We start from the raw sequence: 21742 nt of genomic DNA on the forward strand, positions 1-21742 counted from the left end.
GTTGCATATTATTTCAAAGGAGAGAGGAAAAGGAGAGCAAACAAAACGAGTCTCAACTTATGGCTTCACATATAACGACAAATTATACCTTCCTATATAACAACAAAAAGACGTTAGGTTACCATGAAAATTTTCAAAAACAAAGAGCCACTTACTTGCCAGTTCAATGATTTCCATCCTCTGTCCATCGACATCCTGACCTACAAAACTTAAGTCATTCTGCTCCAACTGACTGATCAGGCTTGGGTTCACCTGGAAAAACAAGAAATTAAGTGCCTTTGGGCACCAGAGCCATAGAGACATATCAGCCTATGAAAATGTCCTCCATCAGTTGGGTGGGTTTTCCATTTCAGTGATGCTCTTAACTAGTGGTTAATTTCTATATCCCACCCCCAAAGCCTATTTTTAAACTCAGGATGAACCTGAGAAACAGTCTAATCACAGCCCCTAAACCTGAGAGGCCCACCTTCTGTTGCTCAAAGATGAGATTCAAAAAGTAGGACTGTGACACAGATATTCTGACTTGGAAACTTGAGATTAGCTATTTATAGCCATCACCATATTTGCTTCTTCCCTTGAGTTATGTGTAATTAACTGTTTCTCCCCCAAATCACAAATCTGCTTGAGGACTGAAACGATCTTATTTCCCTTGTGACTAACCCTAATGCTTTCTTCACATATAGTTACATAAAAGCTCTAAGGATTAGAAGCTTGAAGCAGTTCTTCTGCTAGAATATTGGTTATAGATGACAACCCAACGGCCTGGTGCTCAGCCCCTTCCCTCATTCTTCGCATCCCTAGTCCTTTCCCAAACTCTTCAGCCTCTTCTTCACAGAAATCACTAACTCATCTAAAATCAAAGTGGGGTCCACCTGTCCTCCTCAATCTTAACCCCATATGTTTTTATTTTATTTTTTAACATTAGGCTAGTTCTCATAATTTGTAATTATTTTTCCTTTTTTTAACAGCTTTATTGAGAAATAATTCACATACCATACACTTCACCCATTAACAGTGTACAACTCAATGGTTTTTAACACATTCACAGAGGATTTCAGCCATCGCCACAATGAATCCAAGAATAGGCCCTATCCCCTCTAACCATCATCCCCCTAATCCCATCATCACCTCCCCACCAGTCCTAGGCAACCACTAATCAACATTCTGTCTCTTTAGATTTGTCTGTTCTGGGCATTTCATGTTAATGGACCCATATAGTATGTAGTCTTTTGTAACTGGCTTCTTTCGCGAAGGATCATGTGTTTTAGGTTCGTGTCTATAGTAACATGTATCAATATTTCATTTCCTTTTATTATCAAACAATTCCATCGTATGGATAGACCACATTTCATTTACCCATTCATCAGTTGATGGACATTTGGGGCGTTTCTACTTTTTTTTTTTTTTAGCTATTATGGATAATGCTGCTTTGACCGTTTGTATACAAGTTGTTGTGTGCATGCACGTTTTCATTTGTCTTGGGTTATATATCTAAGGATGGAATTACTGGGTCATATGATAACTCTGTGTTTAACTTTTTGAGGAGCTGCCAGATGATTTTCCAAAGTGGCCGCACCATTTTACATTCCTACCAACAATGTGTCATCACCAACACTTGTTATTATCTTTTTTCTAAAAGATTTCATTTATTTAACAGAGAGAGAGCACAAGCAGGGGGAGAGGCAGGCAGAGGGAGAGGGAGAAGCAGACTCCCCACTGAGCAGGGAGCCCCACGTGGGGCTCGATCCCAGGACCCCGGGATCATGACCTGAGCCGAAGGCAGACACTTAATGACTGAGCCACCCAGTTGCCCCAATTATCTGTCTTTTGATTATAGCCAGCCTAGTGGGTATGAGGTGGTATCTCTTTGTGGTTTTGATTTGCATTTCCCTGATGATAAATGACGTTGAACACCTCACCTCTTCATTTGCTTATTGGCCACTTGTGTATCTTTTTTGGAGAGATGTCTATTCAGAATCTTTGCCATTATTTAATACTCAGTTGTAAGAATTCTTTATATAGTCTAGATAGAAGTACCTTATCTGATATCTGATTTCATCTGTACTTATTTTATCTGTTACCTTATTTTTTGTCCTGTCCATTAGAATGTAAGCTCCCTAACAGGAGAGAGACTGTGTGTCTTTCCCCCTTCCATCTCTAGTGTATATCAGGTATGAAATAAGTATGCAGGAATGGATGGCCACACCATTGTGTGCACAGTATTTCTTACACCTCCTGGCTACCACCTAGGCAAAGCAGCTCAATAGTTTCTGGTCCCACCAGCTGGGCCAGTTCCCAGTGGAAAGAAGACCAAAAATGGCCTCTACTCATCAAATTGCTCCCTAATTGTAGTGACACTGTTGGTAGCCTACCCGACATCGATTCCCATTGGTCCTCCCTCCAAACAGAACCCTTGACTTTCCGGCATCTACGCCACCCCCACAGGACTCATGGGACTCCATCTCCCCCATTCTAGAAGTTGGCCCTGACCAGTCTAAGCCAAACATGATAAACCTATCCCTATAGGCTGATGAATAATGCAAGAGCCCAGGTTTAACCCTGGTTTAGCTTTGCCCTTGCAACAGTTACTAGTTCACAGGTGGGCAGGTAATCTATACTGATCCAATCAGGCTGAAGAAAAACTTCCATGTCTAAGAGAGATGCGTGTTGCCTCAGCTGCGGCTGGTAAACACCTTGCAGCTAGGAGAGAGACCAGCCTAAGGGCAAAGCAAACACACAGAAAAAGGTAAGGCCAATAGAATCCCAGAAATAGTTGAAGCCCTGATCATACCATGCCTGGAGCCTACTCAGCCTCTGAACTACCTATTACCAGATATAACAAATTTCCTTATTGTTGAGGCTGGTTTGAGTGAATAATGAGCAGGGATTTTGATTCTAACTAACCAAAAGCATCATAATTGATACTCCACTAACCCTGGTATAGACAGCCCGCATGTTGAGGAACCTGTGCTTGTCATGTGACAATCTCAACGATAACTCTTATTAATCATGTGACACTAAGCCTCATGCTCAATGTAGACTTCCGAAGAGGTTCCCAAATGAAGAATCCGTTATGTGATAGCCAGAGATGCCTCCCTATCCCGAGAGGCATATGGTTCAGAAGATGTAAGTTCTCTTTTCCCAAACCTGCCAAAATAAAGGGCAGGGGGTTAAGGATAAGGATGATGGCCTTATCTTGGTCTAGGAGACAACAGTTAGGGTAACCTAGAACCCTGATGTGTCCTATGTGCAGATATGTAAGATTTTGCCTTTGAAAAGCCAAGAAGGGAAGAGTGTCCCCGTCCCAACTGCCCTCCTCTGGTAAATTTGGCATGACTCCCCTGAGCCCGATGGATAGCACCGAGCTGGACACCTTTTCCAGAGGTCCACCTGTAATCACTGGAATTCTTCGAACTAAGCATCTACATTCCACAGTAATTCAGTGTGTAGGCCATACCTCATACCGATGTCTGTGTCTTTCTTCTATAAAAGGGACATCACCATAAAGTTTCCCTGTAAAGATACAAGAATGAAATTAATATCAAAGTAATCAGCTTTGGAACCACATCCAGAGCCTATGTGTGGAGGATGTCTCTTTGACCTCTAGCCATGTATCAGAGGCCTAAAAATTACCTGGACTCCAGATAGTCATCTAGATGTTCTTCTCTTCCAGTACAGAACAGCAATAGCTTTTGGAAACCCTGAAGCAATTCTCAAGTAAGCCATCAGCACTGCATAAAGGGAAGCCCTCTGTTATACAAGTCCACCATGAAGTCCAACAGATGGGCCGTCCTTTTCCACACCTGCCTGCACTAAGTACTGAGAGGCGGAGTAACATCTGAGCACCGTGGCTCCTGTGCAGACTCCTAACAGGGCTCATTTTACAAAAGAAGAAAATGAAACCGAAAGCATGGAAATGAAACTGAAGGACTTGCCCAAAGCCCCGCCCACTGGCAGCACAGTCCTATCTTGAGCCCAGGACCCCTCACACCTGGTCCGCACTTGTTCCACCACACCAGCTGCCTCTGTGTACTGGCCAAATTGGTTTACACCCTGCCTTAAAAATATGCCTGTCCTTTGACTCTAAAAATTTGGCCTCTAAGAATTTACCCCTGAAAATAGAAACGAAGACAGAGAGTTCACCACGAAGATGTGCACTGCTTCGTTCTTTAACAGTGAACAGCTGGAAACAAGCTGAGCAACGGGCACGGTGATCGGGAGGGGGGGGGGGTCCAGTGACTGCGGTGTCACGTGGATGGCAATGGCATCCATCACCAGACCCCTCTCAAGAAGAGTCCCCCCCCCATCATGTGGAGCAGCAGGATGCACTAGCACCTTATGACGCAGGCCCCTGGCACACAGCCAAGGCAGGAGAAGACCTGCCACCAGCGCTGGGACACCTCGCCGAACTCCAACAGAATCGGGAGCAGGGCTCAGTTCCACAGGCAGGGGATTGTCAGACTCTCTGAGACGCCATAAGCCTGCGGAGCAGAGAACCAAGAGAGACCAAATGCCTCGTGTCTTCTCTCAGCTTTTGACTTGGATAAAGAAAGCACAAATCGGTTGCATTCTCCTATGACTCGGTATGATCATCTATCACGACTGAACTTCTATTTTGCAATTTTGTCCATGTAGACCCAGCTCCCTGGGGGTGATGTTAGTCATAGTGAGTATTTACCACAAGCGTTCTAGAAAAATTGGAAATCGTGGGGACGGGGAGCTACTTTGAGAGAACTCCAACGTGCCACCAAGAATGCGGTCATTCAAGACAGAGCCTTTGTACTCAAGCTATTGGTTCATAAAAATGAAAGGAAAAATGGAAACTAATAGCACAATGATGAACCAGCTGGAAAAAATAGAAGCATATGTGTCATTGTGAAGTTACAAGAAAAATCATTTGAAAGCTCTGGACCTAACTTGGAGAGGATCCTGATTCCCTTAGGACCTCTGACTTTGTGATTGATCTTTTCTTCCTATGGTCCAAAATTTCTTCTCTGCTTTCTCCATTACAACAGATGACTTCGAAATCCAATAATAGAGTCAAAATACTAACAGATGGTGAAGAAAATGGCAAACATCTCCGAATTAGGATATAAGGAATTATATCTTCAAGTCATCAGGACTAGCAGGATATAGCGTGACCTTTTGAAGCTAGATGGCCTGCGCATACTGCCTGGCTTAAGGCAAATTTTGTGTTTGCAAAGATATTGCAAATGTGACAGGAAGACAGGGCTGTGTAATGACTCTGGAACCAGGCCACCTGGCTCTAAATTGCACTACACCATTGAATGGATGTGCGGCTTGGGCAAATTATTTCACCCCTCTGCCTCACTTCTTCATCTGTAAAATGGGGATTGTGATAGTCCTATTTCATAGGGTTGTTGTGAGGATTAAACAAAGCGCTTGGAACCGTAAGTAAACCACGTGACTGCTAGTGTTATCTCTAGACTATGAAATCCAAGTAGAAAGAATGGAAGCCAGAACCTGAGCTCTATAAGATAATGGACAAGATAAGGACCCATCCCCTCAATTCCTGCAACCAGTCAACTGGTGTCTAGCACAGAAGCAGGTACTTAATAAATATTTGTTTAGGAGCGCCTGGGTGGCTCAGTTGGTTAAGCGTCTGCCTTCGGTTCAGGTCATGATCCCAGGGTCCTGGGATTGAGCCCTGTGTTGGGCTCCCTGCTCCGTGGGGAGCCTGCTTCTCCCTCTCCCTCTGCTGCTCCCCCTGCTTGTGCTCTCTTGCTCTCTGTCAAATAAATAAAATCTTTAAATAAATAAATAAATAAATAAATATTTGTTTAATGAATGGCTCATTCTCTCTCTATATATATACATATATGGTATATAATGAAACGTTTTCAGGACTTTGGAAATATTGTTTCATGCAGTTAAATTCTTCCCTGATCACTTACAGATCTGTCAAGAATGAATTTATAAAACTAATGCATTGCCCTATCCATGAAAAAAATTAAAATTTCCTTTATAACTGTATGTTGAGAGTCAACTCAGAATGTTACCTGTCCAATTCTATTTGAAAAAAAAACAACAACAAAATAAAACCAAGACTGCTCATTCCGGGGCCTTGGCCCCAGGGATTCTGATTTGGTTACTCTCAGGAGAGGTCCTGGGCATGTGGGTTTTTACAAAGCACCACGAGCGACTCCAGGTGCATTCCGGATTAGGCACCACTGATCCATATTGTCGCTGAAAGTGCTGTAGGAGGACAATCAATGACCATCAGTGACAAGGCAAGCCACTAGCTGCCGCTGACTGCAGAGTGTATCTGGGTGTGGAGTGAAAAGACTGAGGGGTAGATACACCATGTTGTGAGGAGCAGTTCTCTGGATGGATTTATCAAGCACTCGTGCCCTGCGATGATCTTAGGCACAGAGGGAAATCCTCAACAAAGCGACACAGTCTTCTTTTCTATCCTAGTCTTTCTGGAGGCAAAATCAAATGCAACAGAGATTAACTGCACATAAGCTTCATGTTCCCTTAAGAAGCAAGTGGGGGGGAGGCGGTGTCTGGGTGGCTCAGTCGGCTAAGCATCTGCCTTGGGCTCGGGTCGGGTCCTGATCCGGGGGTCCTGGGATGGGGCTCCCCAGCATCCAGTTCCCTGCTCAGTTGGGAGTCTGCTTCTCCCTCTCCTTCTGGTCCTCCCCCTGCTTGTGTGCACGCACACACACTCTCCCTCGCTCTCTTTTTGAACTGTACACTTAAAAATGGTTAAGACGGGGGATGCCTGGGTGGCTCAGTCGGTTAAGCATCTGCCTTCAGCCCAGGTCAGGATCCCAGGGTCCTGCTATTGAGTCCCACCCCGGGGTCCTTGCTCAGCAGGGAGCCTGCTTCTCCCTCTCCCTCTGCTTGTGCTCTCTCTATGACAAATAAATAAATAAAATCTTTTTTAAAAAATGGTTAAGATGGTAAATTTGATGTTACGTGTATTCTACCACAATTAAAATTTGAAAAAGTAAAAGGCTATACAACTCCATTCTTGCCCCCACCACTCACTCTTCCCCTAACTTACCCTTTATCCAAACCTCCCATCCCCATCCTTTGCAACTTGGCTTTTGTTCCTGTTATTTTACTGAACTGCTCTCAGAAAAAAATGCAGCAGATGTGTCTTCAGCTGGGACATGAGTAACTCCCCCTTTCCCCATCTGTGACCTTTACTCCTTCCCCATTTACTAGCTCTTCATCCTCAACTGGGGATACCTGCCCAGAACCGTACCCTCCCTTCTTCCCCCACTGTCACTCCTGAAAGCCATCCCCCCTGTGCTCTTGACCCCCATTCTGTATCTTCTGAACCTTATCTTCCACCTGGTCTCCACATTTCCTATTTCCAGGGGGCTAGAAGAAATCACCCATGGCATGTCCAAAAGGTAAAATCATTACCTGATGGGCTTTGTCACCTCTTCCCTCTAGGCAGAACTGCCTCGCCTTTGCCCAAACATCTTTTTTTTTTAATAAATATTTTTATTTATTTATTTGAGAGAGAGAATGAGAGAGAGAGAGCATGAGAGGGGGGAGGGTCAGAGGGAGAAGCAGACTCCCTACCGAGCAGGGAGCCCGACGCAGGACTTGATCCCAGGACTCCAGGATCATGACCTGAGCCGAAGGCAGTTGCTTAACCAACTGAGCCACCCAGGCATCCCTGCCCAAACATCTTTTAACTGCTGTACCAATGTCTCAATTTGACTCACTTTTAAGACTGCCTGGAACCGTGCCCTGGGCTAATTAGGCACTACAGGGGCTAGAGTTCGCTGTGTATGTGCAAGGAGCTGCTGGTGTTTGTCTACTTCAGAGATCCCAAGAGGCTGCCCAGGGTATAGAATATTTGGTGTATTTGGCTTGCATGGTGTTGGCAAACACACAGTGTTTTAAAAATGAATAAGTTGCCAACATTTAGAAACCAGGAGATTTCTCATAAAACTCCAGATTTCCAGATTCTCTTGAAAATTTAGAAGACTGGCAACAGTGAATCCACAGTTCTTCATGCAACTATCAGTTTGAGCGGTTACTCCTTTGAGGGGTCAAGTGCTTGTCACTTTGCCCCAGTCCCCACCACTCCCTACCACCTCTCCAACACTTGGAGAGCATTGAGCTTAAGCTGTGGCATTTCTTACACCTGGCTGTTGGACTCGTTTGCATTCCAGCCCAGTCCTACCAGCCCAGCTGCTCAGTCCTTTGTTGATTCAGTGCCTGTGTCCCTCCTCAAGCCAAGCATGTGGTTTCAGACTGGCTTTCAGAAGCCAGAGGTGGGGTCTTCACTTTCTGCACTCCCTGCTCTTCTCCCACAAGACACCCCCCTAGAGACCTGTGGAACCCTGTCTTGGGGGCTCTCAGCACAAGGCAGCTTTCAGTTCTGTGAGCTGTTTTGGTCTTTCTATTCCCTCTTTAATTAAGGTCCAGCTATTTGATATAGTGAGATGGTCAAGAGTTCAGGCTCAGAAATCAGCTGAGTGACTTTCTAACAGATGACTTAAGCTGGCTAAGATGCCTTTCTGTCTCGTGCAAAATCCGACCGGGTCCTGGGGTGTTTAAGGGAATAACCGAAACGATGCACAGAACGTCCTCATTACTGATGCTTAGAAAGTGCGCAAGCAGGGCCAGCCACTATCTTTCTCCTTCTTTATTTATTACTTTTGGATTTTGGTATACCGTTTCTTCAGTTTTTATAAAACATCTCATTTCTTTTAAGCATCTAAACTCCTCCTCTTTCTCTAATTTTATTTTTCATGATCTGCTTTCATCTCAATTTGCTAGTATAAAAATGCTCATTTTCTATTTTTAAAATGTGAATCCTTGCCTTTAACTCCACATTACAGCGTTACATGTTTTTTCATTGCTTGTATCTCTTTCCCCCCACCCCGACTTAGTATTCTTATCCCATTTTTAACATCTCTTTTCTTAGACTTTTTTGTATGCTTCTGCTAGTCCATATTAGCAGGTAGGGAGCAAGGAGACTAGAACAGAGGGACTGGAGAGAACATGTAAGGCAAGGAGGACGCCTGCTCCCCTTCTCCTCAGGCTCACCCCCTTCTCCCCTCCCCCGTCCTAGCAGACCCCATTCTTTTTTTAGTATATTCTTTTTTTTTTTAATTTTTTTATTTGAGTACAGCTGACATACAATGTTACATTCATTTCAGGTGTACAACACAGCGATTCGATATCTCTGTATGTTACGCTGTGCTCACCACACATGTAGCTACCGTGACCTTTTATTCCCGTACTTATTTATTCCATAACTGGAAGCCTGTATCTCCCACTTCCCTTCACCCGTTTTGCCCATCACCACCCCCGCCCCCGGCAACCATCGGTTTGTTCTCTGTATTTATCTATATAATTCTGCTTTTCATTTATTTATTCATTTGTTTTTTTAGATTCCACATTATGAGTGAAATCATATGGTATTTGTCTTTTTCAGTCTGACCTACATCACTTAGCATAATACCCTCTAGGTCCATCCATGTTATTGCAAATAGTAAGATCTCGTCCTTTTTTGTGGCTGAGTAATATTCCTGTGTGTGTGTGTGTGTGTGTGTGCGCATACCACAGCTTCTTTAAGCATTCAGCTATCGATGGACACTTAGGTTGCTTCCATATCTTGGCTGCCATAAACATAGGGGTGCATATATATTTTTTTAATTAGTGTTTTATTTTTCTTTGGGTAAATTCCCAGTAGTGGAATTACTGAATCACATGGTATTTTTTTTTTAAAGATTTTATTTATTTATTTGACAGAGAGATAGAGAGAGAGAACAAGTAGGCAGAGAGGCAGGCAGAGGGAGAGGGAGAAGCAGGCTCCCCGCCGAGCAGGGAGCCCGATGCGGGGCTCGATCCCAGGACCCTGGGATCATGACCTGAGCCGAAGGCAGCCGCTTAACCAACTGAGCCACCCAGGCGCCCCTGAATCACATGGTATTTTAATACTAGGTCATACCCAGAGCTTTGAGAGACTCACAGGTCTCATTGTATTGGAATATACCCTTCACATTAACTATCCTAACAGCCACACTCGAACACTGCTTTTTCTGTGCCAGGCACTGAAGGACTCACATGTATAACTGATTTAACGCTCACAAGAACCCCATGAGGCAGGAGGCATTCTGATGTCCGTTTTCCAGATGCAGAAACCTCAGTGTCGTGCGTTAAGTAGCTACGCGGCGAGGGACTGAGAGCTGGGACTGGAGGGGGTCTCCAACGAATGGGGCAGTGAGGCTGGGCTGTTAGCCACTCCACTAGTTCCCACGGGGGAGATGCTCAGCACAGGGCCGGTTCAGTAAGGGACATGCCTCCTGTTGTCATGATTAAAGGAGCTAAGTCATGTCCCAGACCTGTAAGCCCCCATATCCACAAATACACCCTAGAGAAGGGTTTCCCCAGCAAAAGACAAGAAGGAGCAGGGCAGAGAGCTACCTTGCAGCATGGCCCATCAGCAGGGAGGCCGGGAGGCTGGCCACTGGGCACACTCCACTCAGGAGGCCCACCGCGCTCCCTTCCCGTAGGTCTCGGCACGACAAATTCACTGTGGCACGGACTTTCGGCGTCCCTAAATCCCTGGTGGCCTCTTTTAAACTGTTTTGTAAATCACCTCATTAACCGAGCCAAGGCTTTTTGTACGGCATGATTATTTTCTTAAACTTCCTAACAATCTAGTCACACCAAGAACTAGAAGCTGTTTTTCTCTACCCATGCCCTGATAAAATATAAGAAAGCAAGAGCAATTTTTCTAGCCAGTGAAAATTTGTTCCACCATATCCCCTTTTCCTTCAGTCCCTTCAAATTCGAGATTGACCAATCTGCATTTCCAATGCCATGAATTTAACCCAGATCTTAACACTGGGACTCACTCCATACCTCCCTAATTGGCCTGTTGCCTGTTCTCTCAGAATAAAACCCTTTTTCTCTTACAGTAAGGCAGAACCAGGTGTTTTAGCCAAGTCCTCCCCCTTATTATGAGGAAATGCAGAGAAGATCCCAAAAAGGAATTAAGTCTTCTCCTAAAGCATTCAATTTCCATTTGCCATGGCCTCCTCCAGCCTAGATTCTGGCACACTCCCTGCCAGCATCATCCTGAGGAGCTCTCCCCAGCCTCCATTGCCAGCTGACGTTTGTCCCCTTGTTGTCTGCCCTGAGGATAGGGGTCATCTTCTCAGAACTCTGATGGGAAGTCACCAGGGCCTGGTCTCCAGCTGCATACACTGCACTGAAGAGGGCTTCTAATTCCTTCCAAAATGTTATGGCACGTTCTCCACTGGACTGGACACCCCTAGAGGGCAAAATGGCACCCACTCACTTTTAACAATCCCGCAGCCCAGCGCTATGCTCATGGGGTGGCCCTTTCCCTCCTCTGCCCAACTCCCATACCCCCCACCCCTACCCCCAGCACTCAGGTCTGCTCTGCACCTTTCCACCCCAGCAGGATTCCTGTTTCTAAAGGCAAGGGCTCCCTAACCATTTGGGTGTTGGTTTAGAGGACAGAGTTTCTCAAATGCATATCAAATATGGGATTGCTTTAAATTGAGTTGACTCTAGCATTCCTACCAGTGCATATACACACCAGATTGAGCAGCATTAAAACATGCTACCTGCATGGTCCAAAAGCATATTCTTTCTGGTAGGTGGTGGTTAGGTTGGAAAACCACACTCAGCACAGACAAAGACATGTTTCCTTTCCTGGATCTCTCAGCAACATATCTGGGACCTGACCAAAAAAGTTAAACCTGAGGACTGTAATATTTTGGAAACAATAACCATCAAACAAGTTATCAGCCATCCCCATAATGAGCTCTGAACCTTGTCTGAATTGCTTTGTACTTTACTACGTTCCCATGTCTCACACCCAGTGGGGAGCCACAAGCACACGGATAAAGTTTATTTTTGGAGTCTCAAAACCCTCTCATAACAAAGCTCCCTGGTGCTTTCCCTGGCTCCTCTCTCACCTGAGCCTGACCCACTCCATCTCTAAACATACCTCTTTCTAGATTTCTCACTCTTCAAAGCACCCCGTTTAATACTTACCTGCTCTGCACCATTTCTCCCTGCTCATCAGATGTCATCTAATGAGTTAATCAACCAAGTAATGGTCTCACTATGAGACAAGTCCTGCCATCTATGTATCCAGATAAAATGTTGTTTTGGAAAATTGAGGTGTAATTTACATGCAATGAAATATACATATCTGAAGGGTAGAGCTGTTGAAGGAGTTTAACAATAGTAAAATGCCTGTTTTAAGAGTTGCATTTTGGAGAGTGATTATAACAGTGGGCTGTGGAACCAGGGCCATCTGTTGGAGGAGAAGACTAGAAACTATGCAAGAAGAGTGGTCCCGGCCTGTTCTGACCACCCACTGACCATGAGCCACTTCCCCTCTGTGCCCATTTCCTTGCTGAAAAATAATTGATTGGGTCAAATGGCTTCTGAAAGCCCTCTTGACTTTATTCTGACACTAAATAGGATATTTTGGCAGGCAAGTGGACAAGCTGGGAGATGTCCTTGAACGCTCCCCAGGAGGGTAACAGCCTCACTGCCTGGGCCTTACCCTTCATTCAGCCTGTGCCTCTTTTGTGTAGACCAGGGTTTGGCAAGCCATGGAAACTCTGAGGCAAAACAGGATTCCCCTGTTTTTGTTCAGCCCTTGAACTTAGAATGATTTTTACATTTTCAAATGGTTGAAAAAAAATCAAAAGAAGAATAATATTTCATGACGCCCCAAAATTACATGAAATTCACATTTCAGGGGCGCCTGGGTGGCTCAGTCGTTAAGCGTCTGCCTTCGGCTCAGGTCATGATCCCAAGGTCCTGGGATCGAGCCCCGCGTGGGGCTCCCTCCACAGTGGGGAGCCTGCTTCTCCCTCTCCCACTCCCCCTGCTTGTGTTCCCTCTCTCGCTGTGTCTCTCTCTATCAAATAAATAACTAAAATCTTTAAAAAAAAAAAAAAAGAAATTCACATTTCAGTGTCCATAAATAAAGGAACATAAATTGGAACGTAGCTACACTCGTTCACTTACATATTTGCCTACAACTGTTGTATCAAAGACCATGTGGCCCCCAAAGCTGAAAATATGTACTATCTGGACTTTTACAGAAAACGTTTATCAACCCCTGGTTTAGGCCATTTAGGTTATAGACTCTGGGCTGGTAGATCTCTCCCTTCACATGTTTAAGTGTTAGTAGGAACATGGGCAGTATATACACAAGTAAACCAACATTTTGGGGTGGGGGGGAACCTTCCACTTTGTGGTAATGAAAAGAAATGCAAAATAGAGTACTCTAATAGAGGCCCTTTTTGTTTTCGCTAGGAGAGCAAAAAGAAAAATAATAAAAAGACTAGCAAAAAGACTAGAGAAAGCAAGAACAGTACAGTGTAGTTAACATCACTATGAACTGGTTCACCTCTTCCTTCAAACAATCTGGCAGAATTTATCAGTCATAAAAGTGTTCATACCCTTTGACCTAATAGTCCGACTCCTGGAAATCTATCCTAAGAAAACAATCAAAAGAATATAAACAGTATGTCAAGATGTTTGTATCAGCATTTTTCTAACAAAATGTTGGAAACAACTTGCAGTGTTTAGCAATAAGAAATGAATCAGGGGGCGTCTGGGTGGCTCAGTCATTAAGTGTCTGCCTTAGGCTCTGGTCATGGTCCCAGGGTCCTGGGATGGAGCCCCACATCGGGCTCCCTGTTTGGCGGAAAGCCTGCTTCTCCCTCTCCCACTCCCCCTGCCTGTGTTCCTGCTCTCACTATCTCTCTCTCTGTGTCAAAAAAATAAAATCTTAAAAAAAAAAAAAAAGAAATGAATCAGTAGATTATGGTTCCTTAATTCAATGAAATATTATATGTCCAAGTAATAAACACAAAGACTAGGTACATAAAACATTATTCTACAACAAAAGGCTGTATAAAAACTAAGCATGATAGATAAAGTTTTGAAAACATCATGAATGTGTAATTAATACTAAGGTCAAGTGTTACAGAAAAAATATCTTATTTGTGAAGACCTGTGAACCAGCTTTGACAATTCCCCACACATTGCCCTTAGTCCTTTAAAAAGAAAAAGCCTTTGTAGGCGAGGACAGCACATACATCCAGAATGCAGGACAGGAGTGAGCCTCTGGGAACATGTTTCTTACAAACAGAGCAAATGATGATTAGTACTTTGGTCCAACTCAATTTATACCTGTAATCTCCACTTTAGAAAACTCAAGTTCAACTCATCTCATTGCATACGTGTATGTCAATGATGCCTCAGTAAAGTGGTTGAAAATGAAGAAAAAAGAAAAAACAAATACCTAGTTTTCATGAACCTTAAGGAATGAACAGGTGACTAAGAAAAAAAGAGGAATTTGTTCCTGATTAATATAAAAATTAGAATTACTTTAGTAATCCAGCCATTGTGTCTACCAACATCTTTAGGCTTTGGTCCTATTTCAAAGTATTCTCTTTTACTAAAAAAAAAAAAAAAAAAAACCCTTTACTTTTCTGTTTTTCCATTTAATCCAGAGCATTGCCATCACCGACCCATAAATCAAATTTAAATAAAGAATGAATAGCATCAAATGCTGTCCATCAAAACTATACATCATTTTCAGAAGCTATGTAGGCAAATGTATTTTGTTCCTAGCACGTTGCAGAAATGTAAATGGGGAAAAAAAAAAAAGCCTACAAAAGAAATATACCGACTAGGGGAAGAAACCCACAAAATACTATGGTGCTATTTGTTTTTCTATTTCTATGACACTCAGTAGAGTCATATTCTTATCTCTTATCTCCAACACAACCCTTTTGGAGAACGGTGGAAGATCTGGCGCAAATGGGAGGGCAAAACCTTATGCCTCCTGGGAATCATAGGTTCATATACGCACATGATTTTGCAAACTAGGAGGCACAGTTTAAATTTAAGGCAGGCTGGGAAATAACCCAAATGTCCATCAAGTGATGAACGCATAAACAAAATGTAGTCTAACCATACAGTGAACTATTATTCAGCCACGAAAAGGAATGTGCATATACCTTGAAACACGATGTTATAGGAAAGAAGCCAAACACAAAATATAGCATATGGCTCCATTTATATGAAATGTTCAAAACAGACAAATTGGTAGAGACAGTAGATTAATGGTTGCTGAGAACTGGTTGGGGGGGGCAGTGATAGCTAAAGGAAACAGGGATTCTTTTTGAAGTGACAAAAATGTTCAAAAAGTGACTGTGGTGATAGTTGCACAACTCTGGATATAATAAAAAACAGTGAAGGGCGCCTGGGTGGCTCAGTCGTTAAGCGTCTGCCTTCGGCTCAGGTCATGATCCCAGGGTCCTGGGATGAAGCCCCGCATCGGGCTCCCTGCTCAGCAGGAAGCCTGCTTCTCCCTCTCCCACTCCCCCTGCTTGTGTTCCCTCTCTTGCTGTCTCTCTCTGTCAAAAAATAAAATCTTTAAGAAAAAAAACAGTGAATTGTATACTTCTAACAGATTTATTGTATGGTATATAAATTATATCGCAATAAAGCTATTTAACAATTTTTTTCAAAGCAGGCCAAAGATATTAATTAAGCAACAAGCTCTTAGTGTGTTTAAGATTCATAAAAATCATCGACATTACTTTTATGTCTACTGTAAAGAAAAACAAACCCTAAATCAGTCTTATTTCTATCAAGACAGACGCAAATTTTCAATATTTTGAACACTATGCTCTTTTATAAAAGCTTAGTTCGATGAGCACCGAACCCTTTACAGAAGATACAATTTTAAAACATTACATTTCTCACTAACCATTTTTTGTCTCTTAGGCAACTATTTGAACCAAGTTTCAAAGGATTTGAAAACATGGGAAAGCTGCAGAATCACTGCTAATATCCAAGAAGAGAAAAAAATTCTTCTATTCTTAACGAAAAGAAGTCACTTAGAGAGCAATGGTTTCTTATCCAGAGAAAGTAGAGAAATGTGTGTACCTTGAAAATTTTCCTTTTTTAATTTCATTCTTACTAGGAAGCTTTATATTCCTTAGAAGCTGTTTCTCACCCATAAAGGAGAAACTCATATTCCTGGTCTTATTCTTCTTCAAGAAGGCATTTTTCTAAGATATACTTATAATTTCACGGGAATGATGCTGGACACCCAAGAAACCTGGGTTCCCTTTCTCTCCTTCCAGCTTTTCGGCACCTCGCGCGTTCCGTTTCATCACACTCTTTGCACCTGCTTTGAGGCCGGCAGGGCTAACAGCTGTCCCGGGCATGGCTGGATGTGCAGCATCTAGCACAGTGCCTATGGCTCAGAGTAGGCACTCAAAATACATTAAATTGAATTCAGGGCTTTGCGGGTTTTCTCACTTTAAGTTAGTCTCCTATAAAATGTTCATCTATGAAAGAAAAGTGCCACAAAAATTCGAATAACCTTATCGGGAGTAGAAGATGGGCAAATAGCAGATGGCAAGCCACATCATATTTTGCTCTCCCTATGCCCAAGCTACTGGGGGAGCAGAGAAATCTACTTCTCAGACATAACTGCTCTCCTCCTCCACGAAGTTCGTAAATTAGTGGCTAAAACCAGTCAGACGTGAAACAATTAAACAGGGAGCTGGTTTCAGTGTAGTGGAGAGAATGGTGGATTGGAGAGAACTTGCTCCCAGGGGCAAGGTCATGTCCAGGAGCGGCAGTAAATCACAAAGGAGCTCCCCGGGCAGCGTGTCGTGGACATCGAATGAGAAGGGGCATTCACAGTTTCCCAACCCTGCCAGGGAGAGGAATCCAGAAGCAGGAGGACCAGCAAGGGCTTGGGGGGAGGGGGGCGGCGGGGAATGCAGGTGGGAGGAAGAGGTGCAGCACCAGGGGCTACTGGAAGGGGAAGCTGGCGAGGTGGAAGGGGTAGGGTTAGCCTCGGGCTGCGCAGAGCCATGCTAACCACACCCACTGTCATAAAACCAATGATCGGAGAAACTTACTTAAAATTGAATTTTCCGTTTTGAAAACAGTCCTTCGGATTCCCAGCCTCATCGTTCCTCCCAAATTGCCAGGATTGTGTTCGGGCATATCAATCACCTTAGAGAACAAAACAAGTCTGGTTTTGCCATCTCATACAAATGTCATTTCCCACATTTCAAGCTTTATTTTTTTTTTTTTAAGATTTTATTTATTTATTTGACAGAGAGAGCACACAAGCACAGAGCAGGCAGAGGGAGAGGGAGAAGCAGACTCCCCACTGAGCAGGGAGCCCCATGCGCGTTTGATCCCAGGACCCAGACCCTGGGATCATGACCGGAGCTGAAGGCAGACGCCCAACCGACTGAGCCACCCAGGCATCCCCAAGCTTTACTTTTAGAGTAATGATCATTGGGGTAAGGATGTTCCCTAAACAGTAAAATCTGATCGTTCCTTCCAATTTTCTTATTCAAATACAGCCATGCTTTACACAGCCCTCACGGTATGCTCTCTTTTCGTCTCTGCTTCTCATTTTTCATTCAAATCACTTGTAAAAAATTTATCAGGAGCCTCTTTATGACCTTCCTCCTGTCATTACTCAAGCTGTCAGTTCCAGGCAATGTTCACACTTCAAGTTCCGGCCTTCTGGGACCTCTCACTTTGCTATTCACATCCCTCCCCAACTGCCCACTTCACTCCCTAAAGATTTTCCATAAGCAAATCTGCCAATCCTTGTGGAAAAGTACACCAAAGATACTTTTTTGTAGAAAACCTTAGGATTCCTTTAAACAAAAAGGGAGGTAATGTCATCCATTCTAGCACATTCTGTATGTCGTAAACTTAAGGGCCACCCTGGATCTCTCCCTCTTCTTCATCCCTCATCTCCAATGTGTCCAGTCCTATCAATTCACCCCCTCCAGACTTGCGGCATCCGTCCATGGCTCCAACCACCACCCAAACCACAGCCCCTCACCCGGGCTATATAGCCAGAGCTTACCAAACGGCTGCCCCGCGTTCACGTGGCCCCAGTCTACCCTGCACACTGCAGGCAAAGTAGCTGTATTTCCCCAGCTTGAAATCTTTGACTGAGTGGTATCAGCCCAGCCTAGTCCTCCAGCCTCACGTCCCATGACCGTCCCCTGAGTTCTGGTCAGTGTGGCCTTTCTTCCGTTCCTCCAATGCATCTTCTTTCCTCCCCACACGGGACTTTGCACATGCTGTTTCCTCTACCCAGAGCATCTCCCATTCCCCTACCTTCTTTTCCTAAATTAAACCAGCCTCAACCTTGGGATCTTAGCTCAACAATCAATATGAACTCCTATGGGGAGTGGATACTCCCAGGCACCATAGCCTAGTCAGGACCCTCTATCCCTACCCTCCCCGCCACTGTGCTTCCCTCAGTTCATGTCTGTAGAGCGCTTTGTGTGTCAGACTGTAATCCTTGAGAGCTGTTTTTCCTTACATGGCATTCCTATCCCCTTGCATCTATGGAACTGGCCCAGGGTGTACACTGAATGAATCCATGACGGAAGTAAGGAATGAACTCAGACCAAATAATTTCAGATTTATCTTTATGATTACTTCACAGAAATTCAGAAACATGTGTTTTTTTTTTTTTAAGGTTTTATTTATTTGACAGAGAGAGATACAGCGAGAGAGGGAACACAAGCAGGGGGAGTGGGAGAGGGAGAAGCAGGCTTCCCGCAGAGCAGGGAGCCCAATGCGGGGCTCGATCCCAGGATCCTGGGATCACGACCTGAGCTGAAGGCAGACGCTTAACGACTGAGCCACCCAGGTGCCCCAAGAAACATGTGATTTTTATGAAAAGCCCATTCTCATAAGTCATTGCTCTGTTTTCCAACCTCTAGTCGCTATGATCTCATGGTTTTGTTTCATCTATTGTTTTTTTTAAGCTGTTAGACCATAGTTAGGCAAGGTAACCTGCTCTAATGGAACTGCTCAGGTTTCCCTCTCATAAAACCTTTCGTTCAGTTTCTTCCCCCATACCTTAACTGCCACGTATTACTCTATAGGAAGCCTGGACAACTGGAACTTCCTGAGGTCAAAATTTTCCCAGAACTTGTGTGATCTTATCAGCGCCCCAGAACTTTCCGAGCCGTCTGAACCCTGTGTCCCAAGTACACTCTAAGAGTCACTGAGGGGAAGGGGTGGAGAAAAAGTTTGATTACTCCCCTTGTTGGATGGAGTGCTCAGTTCTGAAGTGCTCTTGGCCTTGGCATCTATTTGCTATCTTCTTTGGTTGGCTAATTATGGCTAGATTAAGTATTACTGGAGTGAGGTGAGAGAGGGCATTAGCTTCTAGTTCTCAAAGCTGAGCTGCTTATAAATGCCCAGCCCCTTATGCATTTTCTAGGAAAGGGCAGATAAGACTGCACTACCCACCACAGCCTCAATTTTCACTTAAGTTTAAGACAACCTGAACCATGTAGGAAGAGCACAGTGATAAACTCCCCCCTGGCTTCTTAGAAGTTCTGTGATTGTTCAATCCATCCTTACTTTCTGCGTTGGGTTCTTCTGCCCAGGAAGAGTCTCTGAACGTAGTTTGTGCAGTTATTGGCGTGCTTGGTGTTTAAGAAATGTTCTGCTATGAACCACTAAGAAAACTCAAATGACCCACCTGAGGACAGGAAACCTGCCTTACCACTCACTTGAGATGAACTTGACAAACACAAGACTAGAACATATTTCCAAAAGAAAAATGCAGTGGGCACAGGGGTGGCCTGAGGGCATTAAGTACTCCTCTAACATAAATGGAAATCTGGAAATCTCTGAGAGAGCAAGATGAGAATATTACTTAAACACATGGAGGTAGGGGGCACCTGGCTGGTTCAGTCAGTAGAACATGTGACTCTTGATCTTGGGATGGTGAGTTTGAGCCCCATGTTGGGGGCAGAGTTTACATGCATACATAAAAATAAAAAAAGGTGGAGGTAAATATCAGGAGAAACAGCTAGAAGACTTGAGGGTGGCAGAGAGGGTGTGAGGATTACTAAATATTTTCATTATAGGCCTTTTGGAACATGTTGGCTTTGTAAGCTTTGTACATAGTATTATGTTAATGAGAATACAAATTTAAAGCCCAAACAGTGAAATAACTTATTTCGACCTTCCACTAGGCTATTAGTTCACATTATCCCTGCTGTTTTCAGAAGCAATTAACTATAACCTTCTCCTGAAATGATAACACAGAATGAAATCCCAAGGAATGGTAGCCACAGTGATCCTCTGATTAAAACGTGTTAGCACAGAAACCAGTGGAGAAGGCAAAGAAAATGCTAAAGAGAAGATGAGGGAGCAGAGGCAAGTGGCTTTCTGATGCAGAGTGATGCCCCAGATGTCAGTGAAAGGCCAAAAGCAGAGTGAGAACTGGCAGGAGACTTGCTGTTCTCTCTGGTCTGGCTCAGGAGGTCTCGTCTGGGGATGCTCATCAGACCCTCAGACAAAGGACCCCCAGACCAGGCACAAGCTGGTGCAATCCAAACACACTGGAAGGGGAAGGTTGCAGAAGGTAGAGAACACAGTGCCTTTCTGGCCCAGCCGGGCCCAACCAGCTGCCTTCAGTTACAGGTACCTCCCATGACCTCTGAAGTTGGCAGTACGACCGACTGCTTCTCAGGTTATAAGCAACCTGATTCAGCAACAAAATTAAGGAAAACATCTTTGTGCCTGGTATTCCTTCCACAATAAGCCTGAGAGACGTCAGTTTCAAAACATATCCTTTATCATTACTGGGGTAGTTAAAAAAAAAAACACGCAGGGCACCTGGGTGGCTCAGTCAGTTAAGCGTTTGCCTTCGGCTCAGGTCATGATCCCGGGGTCCTGGGATGGAGCCCTAAGGTGGGCTTCATGCTCAGTGCGGAGTCTGCTTCTCCCTCTTTCTCCCTCTGCCCCTCCCCACCCCTGTTTATTCTCTCTCTCAAATAAATAAATAAAATAAAATAAAATAACGCAAATGTGCTTTAGTTTTAATCCCGACATTTCCAAAATACCCTAGATTTGCGTGTAGGAGGAAAATGCCTCTTCCATTGCAAAAGGATTGCCTTGGCCTGCTCTGACTTTGCCTAAGCACTGCCTGTTGTTTGATCCCGACCACAGATCTGTCCTTTCTTGGAACAGAGCCAGCCATACAGCATAAGAAAAATAAAAAAGGATCAATAAGTAACGAATGTTGGTGGTGATAAAGCTTTAGATGTAAAAGTACCACATAAGGATAAATACAGCACTAATTAACCTTTACTGAAGTTTCTGCAGCCCATGATAAAAGTGTAATGGGTTCAAGCCTGGGTTCATGCATCGCACATGCCTTAACAACAAAGTCTAGGGAAGTTAGGTTCTCTTATCAAAGATGAAATTCCAGTGTGTGAGGTAAGTCAGCTTCCCTCCCACCAAGGGGTGTTCATAAAGTATGAACTCATTCTGTGTTACACCGCTAGCTCTAGTAGCCTCCAGCACTACCGATCAACTCAACACTCTTCCGCATGTGGCACTCAGGTTCCACACCTCATTCAGGAACCCAGTCTGGCTATGCTCTCCTCACGTGTTCTAACCTGTGGTTTCCACCTTGGCCAGACAGGTCCATTGTTGATGCCTCCTCTGCTCCCCCCGCCCACCCCCCCGCCAGCCCCTCTACATATATATCGCCTCTTCACTACTTTTCCTAAAATGTCTTCTCCCCACCATTCCACATGGGCCCATGTTTTCGGGACACCCTCTTGTTCTCCTTACTGACCCATAATTAACACCGTGTTAGCATGCTCACCTTACCAAATAAATCACCTATATGCTGTGAATTCATCTT

General features: G+C 44.2%; 1 protein-coding gene across 2 annotated transcripts in view; it reads right to left on the minus strand.

Annotated features, from left to right (window-relative positions):
• Positions 1–21742, minus strand: part of CTPS2 (CTP synthase 2) — a 98841-nt gene that overhangs the window by 16989 nt on the left and 60110 nt on the right. For both annotated transcript variants that reach the window (XM_035000158.1, XM_035000150.1), the window contains exons 14-16: positions 16947–17043; positions 3458–3513; positions 156–252 (exon numbers count right to left, since the gene is read on the minus strand). In XM_035000158.1, coding sequence (XP_034856049.1) covers positions 156–252; positions 3458–3513; positions 16947–17043 — 250 coding nt within the window. The remainder of the gene's footprint in view (positions 1–155; positions 253–3457; positions 3514–16946; positions 17044–21742) is intronic.

Source organism: Mirounga leonina, unplaced genomic scaffold (assembly GCF_011800145.1).
Source record: "Mirounga leonina isolate KUSES-001 unplaced genomic scaffold, KU_Mleo_1.0 Mir_101595, whole genome shotgun sequence".
NCBI lineage: Eukaryota > Metazoa > Chordata > Mammalia > Carnivora > Phocidae > Mirounga > Mirounga leonina.